Source organism: Schistocerca serialis, chromosome 5 (genome assembly GCF_023864345.2).
Source record: "Schistocerca serialis cubense isolate TAMUIC-IGC-003099 chromosome 5, iqSchSeri2.2, whole genome shotgun sequence".
Lineage (NCBI taxonomy): Eukaryota > Metazoa > Arthropoda > Insecta > Orthoptera > Acrididae > Schistocerca > Schistocerca serialis.
In genome coordinates this window covers 118,417,888-118,444,339 of record NC_064642.1, presented here as the reverse complement: position 1 = coordinate 118,444,339, position 26,452 = coordinate 118,417,888, and the positions used below count along the sequence as shown (strand labels likewise).

Here is a 26,452-nt window from a genome sequence, read left to right as displayed (position 1 = left end):
GTTAGAAAATTTAAAAAGGGAAATGGATAGGTTAAAGTTAGATATAGTGGGAATTAGTGATGTTCGGTGGCAGGAGGAACAAGACTTTTGGTCAGGTGAATACAGGGTTATAAATACAAAATCAAATAGGGGTAATGCAGGAGTATGTTTAATAATGAATTAAAAAATAGGAGTGTGGGTTAGCTACTACAAACAGCATAGTGAACGCATTATTGTGGCCAAGATAGACACGAAGCCCATGCCTACTACAGTAGTACAAGTTTATATGCCAACTAGCTCTGCAGATGACGAAGAAATTGATGAAATGTATGACGAGATAAAAGAAATTATTCAGGTAGTGAAAATTTAATAGGCATGGGTGACTGGAATTCGTCAGTAGGAAAAGGGAGAGAAGGAAACATAGTAGGTGAATATGGATTGGGGGGAAGAAATGAAAGAGGAAGCCGCCTTGTAGAATTTTGCACAGAGCATGACTTAATCATAGCTAACACTTGGTTCAAGAATCATAAAAGAAGGTTGTATACTTGGAAGAATCCTGGAGATACTAAAAGGTATCAGATAGATTATATAATGGTAAGACAGAGATTTAGGAACCAGGTTTTAAATTGTAAGACATTTCCAGGGGCAGATGTGGACTCTGACCACAATCTATTGGTTATGAACTGCAGATTGAAACTGAAGAAACTGCAAAAAGGTGGGAATTTAAGGAGATGGGACCTGGATAAACTGAAAGAACCAGAGGTTGTACAGAGTTTCAGGGAGAGCATAAGGGAAGAATTGACAGGAATGGGGGAAAGAAATACAGTAGAAGAAAAATGGGTAGCTCTGAGGGATGAAGTAGTGAAGGCAGTAGACGATCAAGTAGGTAAAAAGACGAGGGCTAATAGAAATCCTTGGGTAACAGAAGAAATATTGAATTTAATTGATGAAAGGAGAAAATATAAAAATGCAGTAAATGAAGCAGGCAAAAAGGAATACAAACGTCTCAAAAATGAGATTGACAGGAAGTGGAAAATGGCTAAGCAGGGATGGCTAGAGGACAAATGTAAGGATGTAGAGGCTTGTCTCACTAGGGGTAAGATAGACACTGCCTACAGGAAATTTAAAGAGACCTTTGGAGAGAAGAGAACCACTTGTATGAATATCAAGAGCTCAGATGGCAACCCAGTTCTAAGCAAAGAAGGGAAGGCAGAAAGGTGGAAGGAGTATATAGAGGGTTTATACAAGGGCGATGTACTTGAGGACAATATTATGGAAATGGAAGAGGACGTAGATGAAGACGAAATGGGAGATAAGATACTGCGTGAAGAGTTTGACAGATCACTGAAAGACCTAAGTCGAAACAAGGCCCCGGGAGTAGACAACATTCCATTCAAACTACTGATAGCCTTGGGTGAGCAAGATGTATGACACAGGTGAAATACCCTCACACTTCAAGAAGAATATAATAATTCCAATCCCAAAGAAAGCAGGTGTTGACAGATGTGAAAATTACCGAACTATCAGTTTAATAAGTCATGGCTGCAAAATACTAACGCGAATTCTTTACAGACGAATGGAAAAACTGGTAGAAGCGGACCTCAGGGAAGATCAGTTTGGATTCCGTAGAAATGTTGGAACACGTGAGGCAATACTAACCTTACGACTTATCTTAGAAGAAAGATTAAGAAAAGGCAAACCTACGTTTCTAGCATTTGTAGACTTAGAGAAAGCTTTTGACAATATTAACTGGAATACTCTCTTTCAAATTCTGAAGGTGGCAGGGGTAAAATACAGGGAGCGAAAGACTATTTACAATTTGTACAGAAACCAGGTGGCAGTTATAAGAGTCGAGGGGCATGAAAGGGAAGCAGTGGTTGGGAAAGGAGTGAGACAGGGTTGTAGCCTCTCCCCGATGTTATTCAATCTGTATATTGAGCAAGCAGTAAAGGAAACAAAAGAAAAATTTGGAGTAGGTATTAAAATTCATGGAGAAGAAGTAAAAACTTTGAGGTTCGCCGATGACATTGTAATTCTGTCAGAGACAGCAAAGGACTTGGAAGAGCAGTTGAACGGAATGGACAGTGTCTTGAAAGGAGGATATAAGATGAACATCAACAAAAGCAAAACGAGGATAATGGAATGTAGTCAAATTAAATCGGGTGATGCTGAGGGAATTAAATTAGGAAATGAGACACTTAAAGTAGTAAAAGAGTTTTGCTATTTAGGGAGTAAAATAACTGATGATGGTCGAAGTAGAGAGGATATAAAATGTAGACTGGCAATGGCAAGGAAAGCGTTTCTGAAGAAGAGAAATTTGTTAACGTCGAGTATAGATTTAAGTTTCAGGAAGTCGTTTCTGAAAGTATTTGTATGGAGTGTAGCCATGTATGGAAGTGAAACATGGACGATAACTAGTTTGGACAAGAAGAGAATAGAAGCTTTTGAAATGTGGTGCTACAGAAGAATGCTGAAGATAAGGTGGTTAGATCACGTAACTAATGAGAAAGTATTGAATAGGATTGGGGAGAAGAGAAGTTTGTGGCACAACTTGACTAGAAGAAGGGATCGGTTGGTAGGACATGTTTTGAGGCATCAGGGGATCACAAATTTAGCATTGGAGGGCAGCGTGGAGGGAAAAAATCGTAGAGGGAGACCAAGAGATGAATACACTAAGCAGATTCAGAAGGATGTAGGTTGCAGTAGGTACTGGGAGATGAAGAAGCTTGCACAGGATAGAGTAGCATGGAGAGCTGCATCAAACCAGTCTAAGGACTGAAGACCACAACAACAACAACAACAACAACAGTTGCGTTTTGCCACTCAGACACTGGGAGGAGTCTGGTCATAAACACTATCTTTCAGTAATTTTACGATGCCAGGATGTGTCACAGAATGTTCTCACCAGCAGGTTACCTAAACTGAGCCCCCCTCTGAAAGACAACCCTTGGACCTGTTTCGGACTGATTGTCAATCTTTTCGATCTGCACAGCATTGCAGTTGAGGACTCTGCCTAGTGAGCCATCTACCTGATCACACAGACCTTGTCCTCTGCCTGCCTACTCTAAGGAGATACTCAGCTGCCAAAGCATCGATAACTGGGCGTCTATTTCGTCCTACATCCGATATTATTCGTCACATTATATATGAAGAAAACTTGGGTTAGCGAACTCCATCCCATCTCTGGCGCTGGTATTGGGCTTTGTGGATACGCAGTTCATGCCTGATATCGTATTATGGGCCTTCTGGTTCGTCAAGCAACTGTACTAGCTTCAACGTCAGTTCTTTTCTCATACTTCAGATTCTCTGGAGTCTAAACTACTCCTTGCAGACTAGGCTTATAGCGCTCATCGTCAAAGGCACCTACTCACCAACCCTGATGGGCGTGTGGAGGCCAGCGTTGGTACTACTGACGACCTCCTCCCACCGTTCTCCATCTCATCAATCTTGCTTAGGATGCACAAGAACATGAATGGCACTTCAAGAGGACAGTCAGCCATCTGGTGGGAGTCTTCAAGTACTGCCTGCACCTACCATCTGACTGTTCCAGAGCACTAACCAAGCCCCTTCGAGCACTCAGCTGGCTCATTGTGGAATCCAATAGATGTCACACAGGTCCTACCCCCCGACCCCTACCTTAAAGTACCACCTCTGTAGGTTCCACACTACCCTAAACGACGCCCTGTGGTACTGCCTACCTCCTTGCACATTCCAAAACTCTGCTCGCAGACCAGTTTAGGTGCTCAGGTCCACGCCGCCTCCACAGTGCATCTTATGAAAGAACATTCAGCGAACACCACCTCCTCTTTCAGTGGCTGTATCTATGTGATGGATAAAAAATTTGTTTTTGATACAGGTGTAGAGGCTACTGTCATTCCTATCACACTGGCCTTGCTCACACATCTACATCTACATCTAGATGCAAGTAAGCTACCATATGGTGTCTGGGGGAAGATACCATGTTCCATTACTAATCACTCCTTCCCCTTCTCCATTCGGGAATAAAGCGACGGAAAAACGACTGTTTATATGCCTCCGTATGAGGCCTAATTTCTCGTGTCTTATCATCTCAGTCATTACATGTAATGTATTTGGCAGCAGTAGAGTCGTTCGGCAGCCAGGTTCAAATGCCATTTCTGTACATTTTCTCAATGGTGTTCCTTGAAAAGAAACGTCGCTTTCTCTCCATCGATTCCCATTTGAGTTCCCAAAGCATTTTACGAATCTACTGGTAACAAATCTAGCAGAGTGCCTCTGAACTGCTTCGATGTCTTCCTTCAATCCGACCTGGTATGACTCCCAAACACTCAGGTATTCAAAATTAGGTCACACCAGCGTTGTATATGCGGTCTCCTTTACATGTATACCAAACTTTCCTATAATTCTCCCAATAAACAGAAGACGACCGTTCGCCTTCCTTACCACAGTCCTCACATGATCATTCCATTTCATATCACTTCGCAAGTTATGCCAACATCACCAACCGAGCTAACCTTATATGCGGCTAACAACTCTAACGTCACCATCATTGGCGCTGCAGAGCTTCAGGTCCACATTACTCCCATTCTTCATTTTCTATGGATTTCCATTTCACAGATGTGGACGAACCTTTACTGCGTACAGATTTCCTTAAACATTTTGGGTTATCAACTGATACTCAGTCGAGCTCATTGCTCCATCACACCTCCAGCTCCCTCATTCTGGGCTTGTTCGATTCTACTCCCTTTTTCCCCTTTAAGGACCTCCTCCTTACCTCGCTCTCTGAGTACTCCAATTTAATGGCTCAACTCACCACATCACTGCTCTAGCTTATGCTTGAGTGCTCTGCTTCTGATGCTCTACAAGTGCAAAACGCTCTGCCTCGCTGGGTAATCGACACAGCATCTGCACAACTGGCGGGAGCTCATCAGACACTATGCCAGCTCTTCGTAGAGCACCGATCACACCCTGATGACTTCGGCACCCACGATCATGCCTTCACCGGCGCCACATTCTCCACAGAACTCCAAGGTCAGTGATATTTTGCTCTATGGTGATTGCTCCTAGTCCACCCTACTCCCATGGACCAACAATGACATTAATCCCATGGATTCATACAATGCAGACAAGGGTACGTTTGCTAATGTTGCTTGTCACTGAACCAACACTGAGGGAGGAATCCCCAATAGGACACAAGGCTTACCCTCTCATTCGCAAATACTGCACCATGCTAAATCAGCTGCACCATGCTAAATCAGCTGCACCACGTTAAATCAGCTAGTAGTGAACTACTTGATGTGGGCATTATACAAAGGCAAGGACTACAGGGTTCTGAATTCTCGCACTATTATAGACAATTATTCGATCCCACACATCCAGGACTTCACCTAATTGCTCAAAGGTACACATTTGTTCAATGTACTTGATTACCACAAAGCTTACCATCAAATTCCCATGTTGAAAGAGGACATCTGAAGACTGCTCTCATTACTCCATTTGGACTATTCGAATACTGTTCGATGCCACATGATCTGAAAAATCCGGCGCAGATGCAGCAGTTTATTATTCTTTATTGTTCATCATCCCACTCACATATGCCTATTTAGGTGACATCTTGATTTTTTACCCCTCCACAAGGAACATATACAGGATTTGACACAATTCGAGGACACACACCACAATAATGGTATCGAAATTAACCACGAGAAATCTCAACTATCATACAACAGTGTAACTTTTCTTGGCTGTACGGTATCGGCTGAGGGCATATGTCCAACATCCGACCACCTCGGGTTTGTCCATAACCTCCCTCCATCAATGGATTGTCGTGAATTGAGAGGATTCCTAGATATTGTAAACTTCTACAGTCTCACCTCCTTCATGAAGCCTTCATCCAGGTAACGCACATCAAAGCCCTGATCGGTAAAAACACTGCAGGTTCAAGATAAGTTCCGTGAACTAATGACATTATCGAAGCATTTAAGTCCCTGAAGTTTGCCCTCATCCACGTTGTCACAAGCCCTCATCCAGTAGCTGACACTCCCATCTCTGTCACTGCTGAAGTAAGTGATGAATCAATGCGTATGGTTTTGCAGCAACAGGCCGGCGATACTACAGAACCTCTCTGATTTATCTCCAGAAACACAGCTCAAGTGGTCTACTTGCGAGTGCGAACTCCTTGTGGACTATGAGGCACTCAGACGTTTTCTTGATGATATAGAAGACCATGAGTTTACAACCTTTCTGACTATCAGCCACTTGCAGATGCCATCTGCAACCTGAACAAAGATGTCCATCAACAACGCCTGTGGCACATAGACCTAGTTAGCCAGTATTTGACAGACATACGCTATATGTGCATTTCTGACAATCATGTCTCCAATTACTTGTCCTAGGTGAACATTATCGCGTTCCCCATTGACTTGGGCAAGCTGGCCCACCTGCAAACCGACGACACTGAGTTGGCAGACATGCTAAAGGAGACAAAATGCGCACTGATCCTCGAACCACACCAACTACCTGGCTCAGCCAACCCCATTGCGTGCGCAACTTCAACATGTAGTTTCAGACCTGTGGTATCTACCCCTCTGTGACAAGTGGTTTTCAACTCCCTAGACTTTCTCGCTACCCAGGCATCAAAGCTACTACTGGTTACCGAACAATTCTTCTGGCCAGCGGTTAAGAACGATTGCTGTGATTGGATGTGGGCCTTGTACCTTGCCAGAGAAGTAAAGTTGGACGACATGCACAGCCTCCTCTAGGACAGTTTAGCATTCCCAAAGAATGGCTACATCATGTGCAGTCAACATCGTGGGTCTTCTCCCTTTCTCACAGGGCTTTCGACATATACTCTCAATCATCTGCTGGATAAGGAGGTGGGTCAGAGCTGTTCCTCTGTCCAGGTTTATGACTGATTCGGTCGCCCACGCCATCGTCAACTCCTGGATTTCTAGTTTTGGTCGCCCTTCATCTGTAACAACTGGCCAGGGCCACCAATTCGAATCCTAGCTGTTTTCTAAATTCCTCGACCGAGGACAGAATACACTGGACATTTTATTCAAATGGCAAATGCCTAATAGTCTCATCAAGTAGGGTAGAGCCAGACTAGTCATTAACAGACAATCTACAGCTCTCTGTTCCCACAAGTTTGCTCGTTACAGTCAACAGTGCATCTCCATGAGACACAATGCTTGGAGTGTGCGATGACTTCACTTCCTAGTGTGACACCACGTTCTCAACTCCTTCACCCCCTCTCAATACGGTGTTTATCGTCGACATCGCAGATATCAACGCAGACCACCTCTCCATCGAGGTTCGAGACAGCACTGTCTTCATTTTCGCCGACCTTCCGACGACACAACACCACGCTTCAACTACTCACATACACCTACTGAAATCCTTGAAGCTCCCACCAGGCACCAAGCAGAACCAAGAAATACCATCTTCGAGGCAGACTTGTATACTCTTTGATTGAGGATCACTGATACGTTTGCCTTTGCATGGTTGTTCTCTCGAATGTTCAAGCTTTGTGTATATGTGATGCAGATATTTAATAAAAGTGTTCTTCAATGTACATTGTTTTGGTGATTGTTATTCGCTTTCCATACACCTAAAGGAAGAGAATTACCACAGCTTAAATCTATATTCGATATTAACAAATTTCTCTTCTTCAGAAACGCTTTTCTTGCCATTTCCAGTCTGTATTTTATAGATCTCATAATCTCTTCAGTGCAATTTGCAGTCCCACAAGACAACTCTTTTGTCTTGAGAATTTTATTACAAGTGTATATAAAGACGATTTTGAACTGGGGCTACTTAAAGTTGACTCTCTGACAGGTCACAAAGGTTTATGGTTAAAACTAGGATTTAATGAAACAAAGATAGATCGTGAACCAATTCAATGTAACCAGTGATGAAAGTGTAAACAGCTGCATGAAGAAGCACAAGGTACTAAATGGAATAAAATAATATATGCTTCCAGCAATGTTGAGATTACTTGTAGCAGGTTTATTAGTATGCTGCCTGGAAATTTCGATACCTTTTGCCCAGTGGTTACCAAAGGAAATAAACCTATAGTAAGCAAGTATTGCCAAACAACTGTACACTAATGGGCCACACATCATTTACAGAAATTAGGATCAATGGGTTTGCGTTGATAAAGCAGCACACATTAGCCTCAAGAGACACTACAGTTCACTAATCAGATTAGCCAAATGTAGGGCAGATTGTAGCTGCATTGAAAGCTCCAATAACAAATGCAAGTCTTTGTGGAGAGTCATTCAAGTAGAATTAGATACAGGTAGACGTTGTGTAAAAGATACAAATGATGTTAATGTCATTGCAAGTGAATTTAATCTTTTTTATCAATGCTGCAAACCCTAATTTCTCACATCCTTATAAGAAAAGGTGGGATCTTGCACCAAAACCTAATTCACAATATAATTATGTAAACCAATTTTCACAAAATTTTGGCTGACACTGTGCCAGCCTATATTTGAAGAAATGTGGAAGCATGGGATGTAATTAAATCAGTATTAAAATTAAGTGGCTTCTCAAATTTTGTGATTAAAAAAATGGACTTAATATCATTCCCTTCCTGCACATTTATAAACTATATGTTTGTTAGTGGTATTTATCCAGAATGTCTAAAATAGTAGTCAGTCCTTTACACAAGAAGAGTGATAAATCCTGCAATAACAATTATTGTCTACTTTCTCTGGTACCTATTTCGAATATCGTATATAAAAGCAAGTTTGCATGCATCTGTCAAAAAACAGTACATTAACTAAGTCTCAATATGGATTTCGATACAAGCTATCAACAGCTAAAGCTGTTGAAAATGTTATTTCCATTGTGAAATGCTCTTTTGAATCCAAATTGTCGGCTGAAGCCACACAAGCGAACTTAAGTAAGGCATCTAATACTATAAAACACAGAATGTTAGCCAGGAAACTATGGTGTTTTGGTATTAGGGACCTGGAACTCTCCCTCGTTAAATCCTGTCTCAGTTAAAGGAAACAAATTGTAAGCTACAACGGTCAAAACTCACAGTTTCTACATGTTACTGGATGTGTTCCCCAAGGATCAGTGTTTGGGCCACTACTGTTTGTAACTTTTATAAACGACCTGTCCCGCAGTATGGCATGAAAATCTGTGCTTTATGCAGATGATAGCACCTTTATCAATTCTGGGAAGGACTTAAATAAACTGAAGGAACAAAGTAAAGAGCTCTTCAAATTATCCAACATGTGGTTTGAAGTCAATGAGTTAGCTATTAACCATGAAAAGACATTAAGTATCTCCTTCAGCCTATCCAGTTTCGATCTCGGATCCGCTTCTGCCAAAGTCCTTGGCATGTACCTAGATAGAAAATTAGCTTGGGAGTGTCAATATACTATACAGAGTGTCCCAGAAATGTTACGACAAATTTCAAGGGACTGTAAAGGGCGTCTTGAGTAACAAAGTGAGGATAGGAACCTGTGATTGGAAAAGTCATCAAAGGCGGTGTAGAGCGTCGAAGTTATAGGTGCCAGAATATACCTCTAGGCCATCCCTTTGGCAGCACACGTGACTTTGTACACTGATGAACCATAGGCAGAACGTCTTGCAATTTGTTTTTGTTATTCAGTGATGCAACTGTTTGCAACTCTAGCCAGTGGAGAAGATGGAGCTAGCTGCTGCAAAGGAAGGCCTTGTCTCCTATGAATGTGATGCTCTGTTGCCTTGGGCATAGGTTTCCATCCATTGTATATTTTCCTCTGGAACCCTTTAAAACCTACAATGTTTTTCGATATACAAGAGAAAAATAAACTGCAGATGAAAACCCATGTCAGAAACCATCATCCACTGAGGCAGCCGAGAATCACATTCATAAGAGACAAGGCCTGTCTATACAGCAGCTAGCTCCATCTTCTCCAGTCGTGGCAATCAGTCACGATCGCTGAATAACAAATAACATTATGAGATGTTCCACATATGGCCCATCAGCATGCAGTCACGTTTGCTGTCGAAGGGGTGTTCTCCAAGACACACTGTACAACCCCTTGAAGTTTGTCGCAACATCTCTGGGATACCCTGTATATCTCGAAACCTTTCACAAATTATCTGTCTACTGAAAGAAAATGGACATCTGTTTCAGAAAAACTGCTGATTAACTCCTACTATGTCTTCTTTCATTGCCACCTAATTTGTGATATTCTTCTATTGGGTAATTCTCCTGGTGCCAGGATTTTTTTTTTTTTTTGCCAAGGAATTAGAGATAAGAGCATATCCTTATCTTTTTACATACGGCTGCCTTTTGCACATAAAATAAAATCTAAACAGTTACAACCTTAGGCAGTCCATTCATTATCATAATACTCATGAAACATTAAAGATAGACATACCTACAACTCAACTGAAAAAACACAAGGCAGTTATGAATATGTAGGGATAAAGCTACTCAACACATTACCTGGGCAGGCACATCCTGCCTCTCTTAACATCTTTAAAAATAAGATCCAAAAATTTGCTGAAAGAAAAAGTTTCTTACGCTCTTAAAGACTTTGAAAATCTTTCAGAAATAGACCTAACCTACTAAATAACTCATAATACCATTTGTTTGTCAGTTCCCTCTACCCCTTTTTGGCCCCTGTGGTATTGTGTATTATGTATATAATGAATATGCAAATAACTTAATAATTTGCCTACTATGCATATTTTGCTGATAACCACACTGGGACATTGCTGCTTTCTATTCTTTTACTATGTGAAATTTCGTATGTAACATAACAATGTTTAGTTCCATATTTGACTGTTAACGATGTGAAGGAATCTTTATATATTATATATGACCTTTTATTATGTGTGCTTTAATTATGTGTAGTACTCATCCTCAGTGTTATTTAATCTGTACATTGAGCAAGCAGTAAAGGAAACAAGAGAAAACTTTGCAGTTGAAAGTTCAGGGAGAAGAAATAAAAACATTGAGGCTTGCCAGTGACATCGTAATTCTGTCAGAGACAGCAAAGGACTTGGAAGAGCAGCTGAACGAAATTGACAGTGTCTTGAAGGGAGGACATAAAATGAACATCAACAAAAGCAAATCAAGGATAATAGAATGTTGTCGAATTAAATCAGATGATGTTGAGCAAATTGGAGTAGGAAATGAGACAGTTAATGTAGGGGATGCGTTTTGGTATTTGGCAGCAAAATAACTGATGATTGTTGAAGTGGAGAGGATACAAAATGTAGACTGACAATACCAAGAAAAACCTTTCTGAAAAAGAGAAATTTGTTAGCATCAAATATATTAAGTTGGTGCATAAGTTCCTAGCGTTTCTCCATGAGTTTAATAAACACAACAGATACATATAAAAGAGAGTTTCTTCACCAATAATATATTCTCCTTCACTATTTACAACTGTCCGACAATGTTTGGGTAACTTCTCGATTCTGCGACTGTGGAAATCATGTGACTTTGAGGTGACGAACTGGTCGAGCCATATTCGAAGCACATTTTCATCCAGTAAGGAAATTCCTTGGAGATAGATCGATAGAGAATCGGAAAGGTTAACTAACATCTGAGAGTGCAAGATCAGGTGAATAAGTTGGATGCAGAATGCCTTCCCAGCTCAACTTCTGTACAGCGCGTTTTTGTCAGTCTAGCAGAATGAGGCAGCTGTTGTTCTAGCATCACTTCACATAGTCTTTCTGTACATTGTTCTTGGAATGCATCAAGATGTCTCAGTTGTTAACAATGAATGTCAGTAGTGAATGCTAGACTTCAGGCAAGCAATTCGTAATACACCACACTGTTGCTGATCACAAGTTGCATATCTTGTATGGAAGCATTCAGATCTCTTTACAGATAGTTGCTGCTTTGTTTCGACTCAACCATTCCTTTCTTTTATTTATTTTAGCATAAAGAATCCATTTCTCATCACCAGTTATGATACAGCAAAGCAATGATTGATGTTTAAAAATGGTTCAAATGGCTCTAAGCACTACAGGACTTAACATCTGAGGCCATCAGTCCCCTAGACTTCGAAGTACTTAAACCTAACTAGGACACCACACATATCTATGCCCGAGGCAGGATTCCAACCTGTGATTGTAGCAGCAGGGCGATTCCGGACTGAAGCGCCTAGAACCACTTGGCTACATCGGCCAGTAATGGTTGATGTTGTCATAAGCCAGTTGATGATGAATAAGCAGAATTTACATATGACCACAAGCTGATTTTTCGTGGTTTTGGCTTAAGAGTGAGTGGTTCCCATACACCCAATTTTTAAACCTTCTACATTGCAAAAAAAATGTCGTATGCCGGTGAAATGATCACAGTTAATCACATTTGCTAGTTCCTGTGCACTGACGTGGATCATTGTGGATTAATGGGTTTAAACGATTTTCATCAATGCTGAAAATCTTGCTGCACATGAAGAGTCACTTATGTCATAACGAGAAAAACATTTTCTTGCCGTGCTCTGTCCAATGGCGTTATCCCCATACACAACGAAAATGTTTCTGGGTGCCTCCGCTACTGTAACACGTCTACTGAACTCAAACAGAAGAATGTGTCGGAAACGTTCCAATTTCTTCACTTGTCACTCCATTTTCTAGCGCACAAAGCTTAGCTCACTGCCTCAAAATGACAAAATGGCAGTATTTAAACTCAAATAGCAACAGTGATCTACAAATAAAAAAATGAAAATCGATAAATAAATGTATATCAGCTGGAATACCAACATGCAAAGCAAAAACGCTGCTAACTTATGCACCAACATAGCAGATACAAGTGTTAGGGAGTCTTTTCTCAAATTATTTGTATGCAATGGAGCCATGTATTCAGGTGAAACATGGATGATAAACAGTTTAGACAAGAAGAGAATAGAAGTTTCTAAAGACGGATGTTGACGACTGGGTGAGCAGATCACGTAACTAATGCTTATTATTTCATTATATTATAACTAAAAGGAGGTACTGAATAGAACTGGGGAGAAAAGAAATATGTCGCATGATCTGACTATGAGAAGGAATCGTTTGATAGGACGTTCCTAGAAATCAAGGGATCACCAGTTTCATATTGGAGGGAAGTGAAATGAGGGGTTGTAAAAGCTGTAGAAGGAGACCAAGGAATGGACAGTGCAATCACATTCAGAAAGAAGTGAGTTGTAGTGGTTATTTGGAGATGAAGAGTCTTACACAGGATAGAGCAGTATGGAGAGCTGCCTCAAACCAATCTTTGCACTGAAAACCACAAGAACAACAAGCACCATAGTGTACTGATGGCATTTCCAGCAGGATAATAAAATCTTGTTCCCAAGAAATAAGCGGGATTCTTAGCCACATATGTAATAGCCCTCTGAAGCAGGGTATTTTGCCAGATAGACTGTAGTATGCCATTGTTAAACCACTGCATAAAAAGGGGGGTACGTCTGATGTCAACAACTACCGCCCAATTTCTCTTCCGACTGCCTTATCAAAAATTCTTGCAAAAGTAATGTATTGTGGAGTAGCTTCACACCTTTGTAAAAATAAAGTTTTAACAAAATGTCAGTTTGGTTTCCAGAAGGGTTTTTCAACGCAAAATGCTATATATACTTTCACTAATGAAATATTAAATGCTCTTGAGTAACTGGAAGTCACCTGTTGGGATTTTTTGTGATCTCTTAAAGGCTTTTGATTGTGTAAATCATGGAATACTTCTAGATGAGCTCAAGTACTGTGGTATGAATGGGACAGTACTCAAATGGTTTGAATCATACCTAACTGGAAGAGTGCTGAAGGTTGAAGTAAGAAGTTCACATAATATGCAAAAAACTGGTGATTTCTCAAACTGGGGAACAATCAAGAATAGGGTGCCACAAAGTTCGGTCTTGGGTCCTCTGCTGTTCTTAATATATATTAATGACTTACCATTCTATATTCACAAAGATGCAAAGCTGGTACTTTTTGCCAATGATACAAGTATAGCTATCACACTCAACAGACAAGAATTAACTGGTGAAATTGTAAACAATGTTTTTCAGAAAATCATTAAGTGGCTCTCTGCAAATGGACTCTCATTAAACTTTGACAAAACACAGTATATACAGTTCCACACAGTAAATGGAATGACACCATTAATAAATATAGACTTCAATCAGAAATCGGAAGCTAAGGTAGAATATTCAAAATTTCTAGGTGTATGCATTGATGAGGGGTTGAATTGGAAAAAAACACTGAGGATCTGCTGAAACGTTTGAGTTCAGCTACTTATGCTATTAGGGTCATTGCAAATTTTGGCGATATACATCTGAGTACATTAGCTTACCACACCTATTTTCATTCTGTGCTTTCGTGTGGTATCATATTCTGGGGTAACTCATCATTGAGTAAAAGAGTGTTCATTGCACAAAAGCGTGTAAGCAGAATAATTGTTGGAGCTCATCCGAGATCATCCGGCAGACACTTATTTTAAGAGCTAGAGATCTTCACTGTAGCCTCACAATATATATTCAGTTATGAAATTTGTTATTAACAATCTGAACGAATTCAAAAGTAATAGCAGTGTACATGGCTATAACACTAGGAGAAAGAATGATCTTCACTATTCAAGGTTAAATCTAACTTTGGCTCACAAGGGGGTAAATTATGCTGCCATGAAAGTCTTTGGTCACCTACCTAATAGCATCAAAAGTCTGACAGATAGGCATATGGCATTTAAAAGGAAATTAAAAGAATTTCTTAATGGCAACTCCTTCTACTCATTAGATGAATTTTTGGATGTAGTAGGTGGGTAATTTCCCCAACCTCCATAAAAAAATTAAAAATATTAAGTGTCATGTAATATTTTGTGTAATGTAATATCTTGTATGGACACCTTTTATTAACCTGACACATTCCACATCATTATGAAGTGTCATATTCATGATCTATGGAACAAGTACTAATCTAATCTAATGTCAGTATATTTCTTATCAAGTCTGTCATACTTTATAAAATCTCTTGTCCCATTACTTATGACGACATCGACTGTATGCAAACGCTTAAAGATGGACGAATAAAGAAATAAATAACCACTGTGCCACCTCATACACTATGCAGCAATTGTCTATGCCAGGCCCAGTAATGGTGTGCCAAACCACATGAGGGGGATTTTTTCGGCCAGCACAACTCTCTTTAATTCGTCACTGTTTACCCTTCGCTGTTTGTTTGTGGTATGAAGGATGTTAGCAAATCCAGTGGCTGTCTACTCTAAAACAGGCAGTGTAGCGATCTGTCATAACAAGTCTTTAAAACTGAATGAAAGTGACAGAAGAGAGGAATGAGAATGCTTTATATCTGTTATGCAAATTCATAATTGATGTGTACTGCAAATTTGATATGAAATGACATTAGAGTACGATTCATAAAGAATTTGAAAAAGTTGTATTTGACGATGAAAGAACAAAAAATACAACGACCAACAGATGGAATTCATTCATCTGTGCACCAAGAATCCCCTTGTGCTAAATCTGCAGGCATAGAGCACATGAAGAAATTGGTGGTACGAATATTAAACTTTCTGAAGTTGCACACATAATTCTACTTTCTGTTGCAACAGTTTTCGATGGAACTGAACGAAGATATGGAGACTTTATATGTTACTGCAAAGTGCATTGGCTAAATCAAGGGGCGCTCTGGGAACAATTTTTCGGTTTAAGACTCGATATTGTTAATTTATGAAGGAATAAGTTGTGAATGAAAGAAAATTAGAACATCAGTAATAGATTGCAGACATCGCATTTTGAGTGGACTTGGCTGCTCTCCGCACACAGTGAGACATTGCAAGGTAAGGAACAGCGTGTTTTTGATATGATGGGCATGTGTATAAAAAGAAGCTTGTGTAGGTAGCGGGAAGCAGGTGTGGTACTTTCGACGATAAATAATCGCTCGCACTCCCGTCTCTTACTATGAATACTTTTACCATACCCCCAGCACAAGTGCGGAGCACGGTGACTTGTTATCGTGGTGCATTGTCGCACTGGCGATGGCAAGGACTGACATATCGTAGTCCACCAGGTGCCTGGGCGGCCGTAAGGAGCGGCCAGCCCGTGACGTCAGCGGCGGTGCCTGTAGAGGCGTTGGTGGTTGGTGGCGTGTCGTCTGGTGTTGGTGAGGCTGTCGGCCCGCTGGTGGCGGTTTCGGGGGTGGCAGTTGTTATGATGTGCTCCAGGGCTGACACAAGCAGGTAGCCGTCCGAAGAAAGAATGGATTTCAGATCTGCTGAGTCGATCGTAGACGGAAGGTTGTATGGAGTGCTCTAATGACCTCAAGACTGTGTGGTAGCCCAACTGTCTATTGTCGAATTTAGCCATAACCATAAGTAGTGACTCCTGCAGTGTTACGAATATGTCTGCTGGGAGTTAGTCTTGCAAGTCTAGGCAGACTGTAAATTGGCTTGAGGGGCATGGAGCAGGGGCCAGTGGAGGGTAAACACCGTGTGTGTCCACTAGAGTCCACACCGTTTTTAGGCAGTTGAGTGATACTGCTGTCGTTTATCCAGCTTGCAAGATATCTTGTATGGGCCACTGTACGCAGGGTGGAGGATGTGTTTGACAGTGTCAGTCCTGAGTATGACATGTGTACACGACTGGAGGTCCTTGTCCACAAAGACGGTCGGTTTGGCGTGGTGGGATGCAGACATGGCGGATGTGGCCCCTGACACATTTTAGTAGGCCCAGCAGGTTGATATCCATGGGGTCGGTGATTTGAGACACAAACTCTGCTGAGAGGGTGATCGGTGGCCTGTAGAGCACCTCTCCCACCGAGGCATCCAGATCTTCTTTGTAGGCAGCTAGTATGCCCAGCAGCAACCAGAGGATGGCCTCCAATCACTCCTGGTCATGGCATACGAGTGCTGCCTTGAGGGTGCAGTGACTGTTCCACAAGTCCGATAGACTGAGAATTGTAGGCTGTTGTGCGGAACCGCTGCCAGCTGCAGACGTGGCAGAGATGGGAGAACTGGCCCGACTCGAACTCGCGGCCCTGGTCAGTTGTCAGGGGGCAGCCGAAGCATGCAATCCATAGTTTGATGAAAGCTCGGACGATGGTGTTGGCTCAAATATGACTTAGAGGTGTGGCCTCCACACATTGAGTTGTCCTGTCTATGGGTGACAAGATGTACTTGTATCTGTTTGTATCTGGGAGTGGCCCCACCAGGTCTATGTGGAAATGTGGGAAAAGGCCAACAGGATGGGGAATTCCATGAAGGGTGGTTGGCCGTGACATCATGTCTTGACCCATTGACACTGGAAGCAGGCTCTTGTCCACACAGTACAGTCCCATTTAATGTTGGTCCAAACACAACGTTCTGTTATGAGTTTCAATGTTGGGCATACCATGCTCAGCTAGTTTGTCGAATATTGCTTGGAGGTGTTTCTCATGACCTTGAGTTGCTTGTGAGAAGATAATTACATTGTCCAAGTAACAATAGCAAAAGGGCACAGTAAAAAGCAAGCTGTCAATGAACCGTTGCCAAGTCTGGGCTGTGTTCTTTAGTCCGAATGTCACGAAGAGAAAGTCAGATAGGCTGAACGGTACAATTATTGACGTCTTTAGGATGTTCTCCATGGCCATTCGTATCTGCAAATAAGCTCTTTTGCAGCTGATCACTCTAAAGATGGCCGCACCAGCTAGTTCCTGGGAGAGGTCCTCAATATTGGGCACAGGGTAACTATCAATGGTGGTGCACGCATTCAAATGTCTATAGTCCCTGCACAGGTGCCACATTTTATCTTTTTTCTTTCTCATAGTAATTGGTGAGGACCATGCACACTCTGATGGCCTGATGGTGCCCTCGCGTAACAGCTCTTTGATCGCGGCCTTGGCTGCCTTTAGTTTGTGAGGGGTGAGGTGGTGGGGCAGGCTTCAGACTAGTGGACTGGGGCTAGTATTAATTCTGTGTACAGTACCATTGCATAAGATGTTAATCTTTATATTGGGCTAATGTAGAGTAGCTTGTGAGCCACACAATCCGCTCGCGAGGGCAATATCACTGTTTACATTTGACCCATTCCAGAGAGCAATATCACTGTTTTTGCACGGCCTGCTAGCGGGAGCATCGTCACCAGAAGTAAGGTAGTTGCAGCAGGTTTGTCAGTTATGTGGGTGTCATGAACGATTATCATGGGACGTGGCACGGGTGTCGCGGCTGGTGTTTTGGTATCATGGAGGATGGTGTCGTAGTGGGGTACCGAGGAATGGGGTGTGGTGGACGGGTCCTGGTTGGTGGCGATCATCGCAGATGGTGCATCAGTGTAAGTCACCCAATGCAGCAGCTGTTGTAGGTAATATTTGTGTACCCACTGTGCGAGGTTGTAGTTGCAGTCAGGCTCGTCTTATTTATATGCTGTGGTTGTGAGGAGTGAAAACCCTGCACGGTTGCAGGTAGACATGGTGTGCCTACTTGTTGAGTGACGCCATGTGTGTGTAATCCTAAGGGACCAAATTACTGAGGTCCTTGGTTCCTAGACTTACACACTACTTAACCAAATTATACGAACTTATGCTAAGACCAACACTCACACCCAAGCCCGAGGGAGGACTCTAACCTCCGGTGGGAGGAGCCGCGCAATCCGTTGCATGGCGCCTCAAACCACGCGGCCAAACACGCAAGGGCACGGTTTGTGGTCTGAATTCGTCGCCGTCCCTGGTGTAGAACATTTTGATTAGTCTTTCCGTTTCTGCATTTTTTTGCGATACGATTGCGAATCAGAGCACAAATGTATTTTCGCCATTATGATGTTCTGAATAAATGAAATAAACTTTGAAGCTGTCAGGGCGCAGTCGCTTGTTGCAGCAGGTGGTGGGCGTGCAGTAAATTGGAGCTTGTGTCTTGTGAACATTCCAAATTTTCAGCGATTTATTGCATGCACAGCATTTTGCGCAATCAGATCGTTGTAAATGAAAAAAAATAAAATAAAAAAAAAAACACGGATCAAACGCGGCTGGGTGTTCCGGACTCTCGCACACAACTTCGCATAGTTCTTCTGCTAGACTCACTTGCAGTCACAGAGTCGCCAACAAATATTTTCGGGAATGCTACCTCCGAAAGCATGGATTTAACACAGCAAAGTAGCCATAGGCCTGGCGTAATTCAGTTTAAGCAATTTTTAAAGTGATTAACTTTGGTGCGGAGCAAGAGGAATTGTAATGCAATCGACTACTGGAAAATGCCATGTAATCGAGATGTGATTTGATAGCTGCTAGTGTGGGAATTCTGAACAAGTGATGACCGAATGAGATAATGAGATACTCATTCTTAAAGCTGGGAAATACGTAGATACGAAAAAAAGTAAAATAAAAACAAATCATCGCAGGGTGATCTCCACTGAAAGTCAATATTGTTTTCATAACGTTGAGCCGAGTCATCGCGAGAGACTAGAAGTACTGCAGTACTGTTCATTACTGTATTCTTATCGGGACGTTGTTGTTTAGGTACTGTTGTGTCGTCTGAATAAATTTAATGCTTGAATCTGAATTAATACTATCCGATCTGGTGGCTAATGTTAGCAGTTATATTAAAAAGTTAAAGATGTGAGCATTAAGTTTGTTTACGCTACTTCATACAGTTACACGTTGTCATTCATTCTCTCGTATTTGCCATAGACAAATTTTGTCAGTGTTGTTTGTGAGGACACACACACAATATAGATAAACGATTCTTGCGTACCAGCTTCTCTGAAGATAAGCTGTTGGGCAGTAGCGGTATAATATTGACTGCATCAGGAAGAAAAACACCAATAGGAGACGTACCGTAGCAGAAAACTCGCTTCAGATGCTAGTATTAACGATTTAATTACTGTAAGAACAAAATGAAAATACGTTACTTTTGCTAATTTTAATCATGAAAAACACAAAACTTACAACAGCATTGACAGAAACTGTATTATGTTCACAGACGAATAACACTTTTGTGTCTAGAAGCAATAAAATTAGAAAATGCCAGTACGAGGTAGATTTGGCCCCTTGGTTGGGGCAATAGACGAAGGAACAAGCAGCGCCCGTTTTCTGGTACGTTGATAGCTTTATTTCCATTGGAATTCAGTAATTATTACTCTAATTTTGTCTTTACTTTCTACATTATCTATGAGTGTGTGCCTATTTGTGACTTAGAATTCTTATTGCCATTCTTCCCCAGATTCCTTCCAAATAAAGGTACTTCTTATGTATTGTTTTAATGTTTAGCCTGAAAAACTGAGCAGTAAGTCTGAAGTGTGAAGACTTCTGCAGAACTGAAGCTTATAAACTGATGTACGTTCATGTCCTGCCTTATAAAGTCAGTTCTTGGTTCTCATGTAACAGCCAAGAGCTATAACCAATTCTGATATATCACAATACCCTTAACAAGGACTATTTTCTTTACATTAATAGTTGCTTTTAGCTGTGCTAAATAGGCTTGTTCCATATATACTTTGAGAACTAGTCTCGTATTTGTGAATTCATTAATAGGATACTTAAGTATAATCTTGCAACACAGTTTTTGTAGTAACACTTAAGTGATTGTTTCTCATGAAGTAACAATAAAATATTGTAGTTCTGATAAGTGTCTGTATTAAATTTCATTCAAGCAGTAATGCGAATATGTGTGATTTTAGTTGGGCTTTTCATAACCAAACAATGGTACAAAACATTTTTGACTGTTGTATATATCTATTTTGTGTAATGTCTTGGTTGATGTTCCAACTGACAGTATGCCAGGTAACTGAAATGGAAATATACTTAAGTCATCAGCATTAGTTTGCATGAAAGTGAACGATAGATATTTCTTTAAGATCACACTGTGAGGGAGCTTCACTAGTTTTGAGCAGGAATTGCTGGATAATGTTTTTCAATTAACAGAAAATTTTTGTAAATGTAGTTATAATTTCAGTGAGAATCCAAAATAAGTGATATTCCTATGTCAAAAACGTTAAAATGTAGAATAACTTTGTCAGAATACCTGGTAAACATTAGATAGTGGGCCACCCCCTTTCCTATATTTTTCGTAGTCTGTCTGGTACCTAATATAGCGTTTTTTAAATTTACCTTTCGGCTATAAATTTTATAGCAAAAAAGTACTAAATGTGGTGCATGCACTACAGAGCATTCCATTGTCAAAACTTTTATTTTGGAGTTACATATGTTGGCTGTGCCAACTCTCGACCAAAATTCCTTCCAACCTAACCAAGGCCTCAGGCTAAGTGTGTGGAAAGTTTTGTCTGTTTCATAAATTGAACAAACAAGCTAACAAGTTGTTTGCTGTTTGTTCACTGAAAAATATGGTAGGGATGTAGAGGGCAACTGTTACTTAAGTGAAAGTGATTAGCAAAGAAACATTTTGAAAAAAATAGTTCCCAGGTGAAATAGTTAAAGCAAGTATAATTATGGTGATACTAATGTTGCCTGTTGTAGCACAGTACATTTAATGAAAAGTGTGCAATTTGGACTAGAAAGATGTTTCCAGAATGAAAGATGTTAACTGAACCATTTCTTGCTGCAAGGACACTGCACAGAACATACATTCAGTTTTGCAGCAGAGTTATGTCGAAAGACTTTGCACAAATGTATTGTACAGTAATAGTAATAACTATCGATGTTCCAAGGAAGGAGATAAACAGTTATTAAAGGAAACAACCAACTCTCACTCGTTGTAAAGGTTTCGTGTGGCCGTCGTTGATTTCATTTGTATGTCAAGAAAATTGGTTCTGCAAAAAAGTCTTATTCACACAATACTCAGTAGTGCAGAAGCTGAGTGAATAATATCAACAGTTGCAAACTGAAGGTTGAATTATTCAGTTTTTTTTCAAGTATTCATTAACCAATTGAAGTAGTGGTAATTTTAGCACTATTTTAAATGGCATGCTATTGAAGTACGAACAGTTACTGGCATTGGTCCCAGTGGTGTTGGAAAGGAACTAACTTACAAAAACTCAACAAAGTCATGGGGCCCATTGTACTTGCATTGTAATACTATTAATGAGACTTACATGTGACTTACCTCTCCTGATAAACATTAAATATTACCTATTGTGTGGCAGAAGATGCCATTACAGGGTGTTTGTTGGTCGTAGCCGTAATGAAATTCAGTGAGTGGTCATGAATTTTTTGTGTGCCAATCAAGTGTGGTTCCTAAAGGGAGTAGAAAGTTAATTCTAACTCCAAAAATGTTGTATCCAACAGTCAATGTAATAAACAATACCGGTAATATAAAGATTCAACAGAATTCTGAAGAAGTCTTTTTACCTATAAGGAACTTCTATGTTCATCCGTGCAAGACATGTCAACACAGCCTCTTCAGCGGCGGTTTGGAACCTTAAGGGGTAGGGGAAGAAATTTTGAGGTATGGTATCATTAACACACAGTTGTATGAGGTGTACGCACTTATTGGAAACAACATGTAAAATATAGCTCTGCCCAAAATGGCCCTGCAGTCTAATGTGTTAGGGGAAGAGCGTCAGTTGGAAAAGCTGTTTTTTAATTCTGTTCACTCCCTCTTCTATGTAAGTCTCTTGAACCCGCGTGTTTTTTAAAGGTCTTCAATTATTAATATAAAACTACTGTAATTTTAATATCATTTTAAAGGCATTAATGATGATCAGAGCAAAACTACTTTCGTGCTGGCTGAAATACTTCCCATGATTTATTAGTGCATGGTAGCTTGTTGTTGTATCTGCTGTTTTTCTTTTAAAGTTTGATTTCTTTATGCCACATGAGATGTTACGAGCATGGTGCATGGCGAACAGAAATGCATACTAGAAAATGGTTAACATTAGCTCAGAAGGCATTGTTAACCATTTCATTACGTGTTTCTGTGACACACACCAATCCTCTACAGGTAAATGGCATAACAGTAGGCCCTATTAGTTTTCTGTGAATGAAATGAATGCTGTAGCTAGTTTGAGTCATAAGTATTATCCTTTACGTTCATTAAAAACTAATGTGTTTGTCATTGTACACATGCATTTTCAAGGGGTCACGACTTTCAATAAAGAGGTAATGGAAAAGTCATGAATTTGATCCTCTGAAAATCTGTAGAAATCCTGCCTTAGTAACTAGAAAAGAATCAGTAGCATCACTACCTCTGTGGTTTGTGCCATTTGTGATATCTTCTACATCTACATCCATACTCTGCAAGCCACCTGATGGTGTGTGGCGGAGGGTACCTTGAGTACCTCTATCGGTTCTCCCTCTATTCCAGTCCCGTATTGTTCGTGGAAAGAAGGATTGTCGGTATGCCTCTGTGTGGGCTCTAATCTCTCTGATTTTATCCTCATGGTCTCTTCGCGAGATATACGTAGGAGGGAGCAATATACTGCTTGACTCCTCGGTGAAGGTATGTTCTCGAAACTTCAACAAAAGCCCGTACCGAGCTGCTGAGCGTCTCTCCTGCAGAGTCTTCCACTGGAGTTTATCTATCATCTGCGTAACGCTTTTGCGTTTACTAAATGATCCTGTAACGAAGCTCGCTGCTGTCCGTTGGATCTTCTCTATCTCTTCTATCAACCCTATCTGGTATGGATCCCACACTGCTGAGCAGTATTCAAGCAGTGGGCGAACAAGCGTACTGTAACCTACTTCCTTTGTTTTCGGATTGCATTTCCTTAGGATTCTTCCAATGAATCTCAGTCTGGCATCTGATTTACCAACGATTAATTTTATATGGTCATTCCATTTTAAATCACTCCTATTGCATACTCCCAGATAATTTATGGAATTAACTGCTTCCAGCTGGTGACCTGCTATATTGTAGCTAAATGATTAGGGATCTTTCTTTCTATGTATTTGCAGCACATTACACTTGTCTAGATTGAGATTCAATTGCCATTCCCTGCACCATGCGTCAATTCGCTGCAGATCCTCCTGCACTTCAGTACAATTTTCCATTGTTACAACCTCTCGATATACCACAGCATCATCCACAAAAACCCTTAGTGAACTTCTGATGTCATCCACAAGGTCATTTATGTATATTGTGAATAGCAACGGTCCTACGACACTCCCCTGCAGCACACCTGAAATCACTCTTACTTCGGAATACTTCTCTCCATTGAGAATGACATGCTGCGTTCTGTTATCTAGGAACTCTTCAATCCAATCACACAATTGGTCTGATAGTCCATATGCTTTTACTTTGTTCGACTGTAGGGAACTGTATTGAACGCCTTGCGGAAGTATAGAAACACGGCATCTACCTGGGAACCCGTGTCATTGCCCTCAGTCTCATGGACGAATAGCGTGAGCTGGGTTTCACGCGATCGCCTTTTTCGAAACCCATGCTGATTCCTACAAAGTAGATTTGTAGTCTCCAGAAAAGTCATTATACACGAACACAATACGTGTTCCAAAATTCTACAACTGAACGACGTTAGAGATATAGGTCTATAGTTCTGCACATCTGTTCGACGTCCCTTCTTGAAAACAGGGATGACCTGTGCCCTTTTCCAATCCTTTGGAACGCTACGCTCTTCTAGAGACCTTCGGTACACCGCTGCAAGAAGGGGGGCAAGTTCCTTCGCGTACTCTGTGTAAAATCAAACTGGTATCTCATCAGGTCCAGCGGCCTTTCCTCTTTTGAGCGATTTTAATTGTTTCTCTATCCCTCTGTCATCTATTTCGATATCTACCATTTTGTCATCTGTGCGACAATCTAGGGAAGGAACTACAGTGCAGTCTTCCTCTGTGAAACAGCTTTGGAAAAAGTATTTCGGCCTTTAGTCTGTCATCCTCTGTTTCAGTACCATTTTGGTCACAGTGCTGGACATTTTTTTTTTGATCCACCTACCGCTTTGACATAGACCAAAATTTCTTAGGATTTTCTGCCAAGTCAGTACGTAGAACTTTACTATCGAATTCATTGAACGCCTGTCGCATAGCCCTCCTCACACTACATTTCGCTTCGCGTATTTTTTGTTTGTCTGCAAGGCTTTGGCAATGTTTATGTTTGCTGTGAAGTTCCCTTTGCTTCTGCAGCAGTTTCCTAACTCGGTTGTTGTATCACGGTGGCTCTTTTCCATCTCTTACGATCTTGCTTGGCACATACTCATCTAACGCGTATTGTACGTTGGTTTTGAACTTTGTCCACTGATCCTCAACACTATCTGTACTTGAGACAAAACTTTTGTGTTGAGCCGTCAGTTACTCTGTAATCTGCTTTTTGTCACTTTTGCTAAACAGTAAAATCTTCCTACCTTTTTTAATATTTCTATTTACGGCTGAAATCATCGATGCAGTAACCGCTTTATGATCGCTGATTCCCTGTTCTCTGTTAACTGTTTCAAATAGTTCGGGTCTGTGTGTCAGCAGAAGGTCTAATATGTTATCGCCACGAGTTGGTTCTCTGTTTAAATGCTCGAGGTAGTTTTCAGATAAAGCATTTAGAAAAAATTTCACTGGATTCTTTGTCCCTGCCACCCATTATGAACGTTGAGTCTCGCAGCCTATATCCGGCAAATTAAAATCTCCACCCAGAACTATAACATGGTGGGGAAATCTACTCTAAGTATTATCCAAATTATCCTTCAGGTGCTCAGCCACAACAGATGCTGAGCCAGGGGGCCTATAGAGACATCCAATTACCATGTCTGAGCCTGCTTTAACATTTTGGATCTCCGTCAATTTCCTTCGATACTATTACACTTCTTATTGCTATAAACACGCCTCCCCCTTCACTGTCCACCCTGTCTCTGCGGTATACATTCCAATCTGAGTTTAGAATTTCATTACTGTTTACGTCTGGTTTCAGCCAACTTTCTGTCCCTAGTACTATATGGGCGTTGTGACCGTTTATTAATGAGAGTAGTTCTGGGACCTTTCTATAGACGCTCCTGCAGTTTACTATTAGCGCATTAATATTGTTATTCCCTGTTGCATTTTGCCTACTCCTACCTTGCTGCGTCTCAGGAGGCGTCTTGTCGGGCCTAGGGAGGGAATTCTCTAACCTGAAAAACCCACATGTGCACTCCACATGTACTCCGCTACCCTTGTAGCCACTTCCTGTGTGTAGTGCACGCCTGACCTATTCAGGGGGACCCTATATTTCTCCACTCGATAGCGGAGGTCGAGAAATTTGTACCCCAGATCTCCGCGGAATCATCTGAGCCTCTGGTTTAAGCTTTCCACACGGCTCCAAACCATAGGACCGCGATCGGTTCTGGGGACGATACTACAAGTAGTTAGCTCAGATTCCACCCCGCGAGAGAGGCTTTCCGCCTTCACCAACTCCGCCAACCGTCTGTATGAACTGAGGATGACCTCTGAACCCAGATAGGAGAAGTCATTGGTGCCGACATGAGCAACAATTTGCAGTCGGGTGCACCCAGTGCTCTCTATTGCCGCCAGCAGGGCCTTCTCCACATCTAGGATGAGACCCCCCGGCAAGCAGACCGAGTGAACACTGGCCTTCTTCCCCGACCTTTCCACTATTTCCCTAAGCGGCTCCATCACCTGCCTAACGTTGGAGCTCCCAATCACTAATAAACCCCTCCCCTCCGTGTGCCTGCTCGGACCTTGC

General features: G+C 41.3%; 1 protein-coding gene across 2 annotated transcripts in view; it reads left to right on the top strand.

Annotated features, from left to right (window-relative positions):
• Positions 1-18,976: 18,976 nt before the first annotated feature.
• The window catches only part of LOC126480993 (glycerol kinase-like), a 168,300-nt gene continuing 160,824 nt past the window's right edge, over positions 18,977-26,452 (top strand). The window contains exons 1-2 of one of the 2 annotated variants that reach the window (XM_050104437.1): positions 18,977-19,398; positions 19,862-19,974. In XM_050104437.1, coding sequence (XP_049960394.1) covers positions 19,903-19,974 — 72 coding nt within the window. In that variant the 5' untranslated portion in view covers positions 18,977-19,398; positions 19,862-19,902. Of the gene's footprint in view, positions 19,765-19,861; positions 19,975-26,452 lie in introns of both variants that reach the window. The other variant, XM_050104436.1, reaches the window with a different exon arrangement.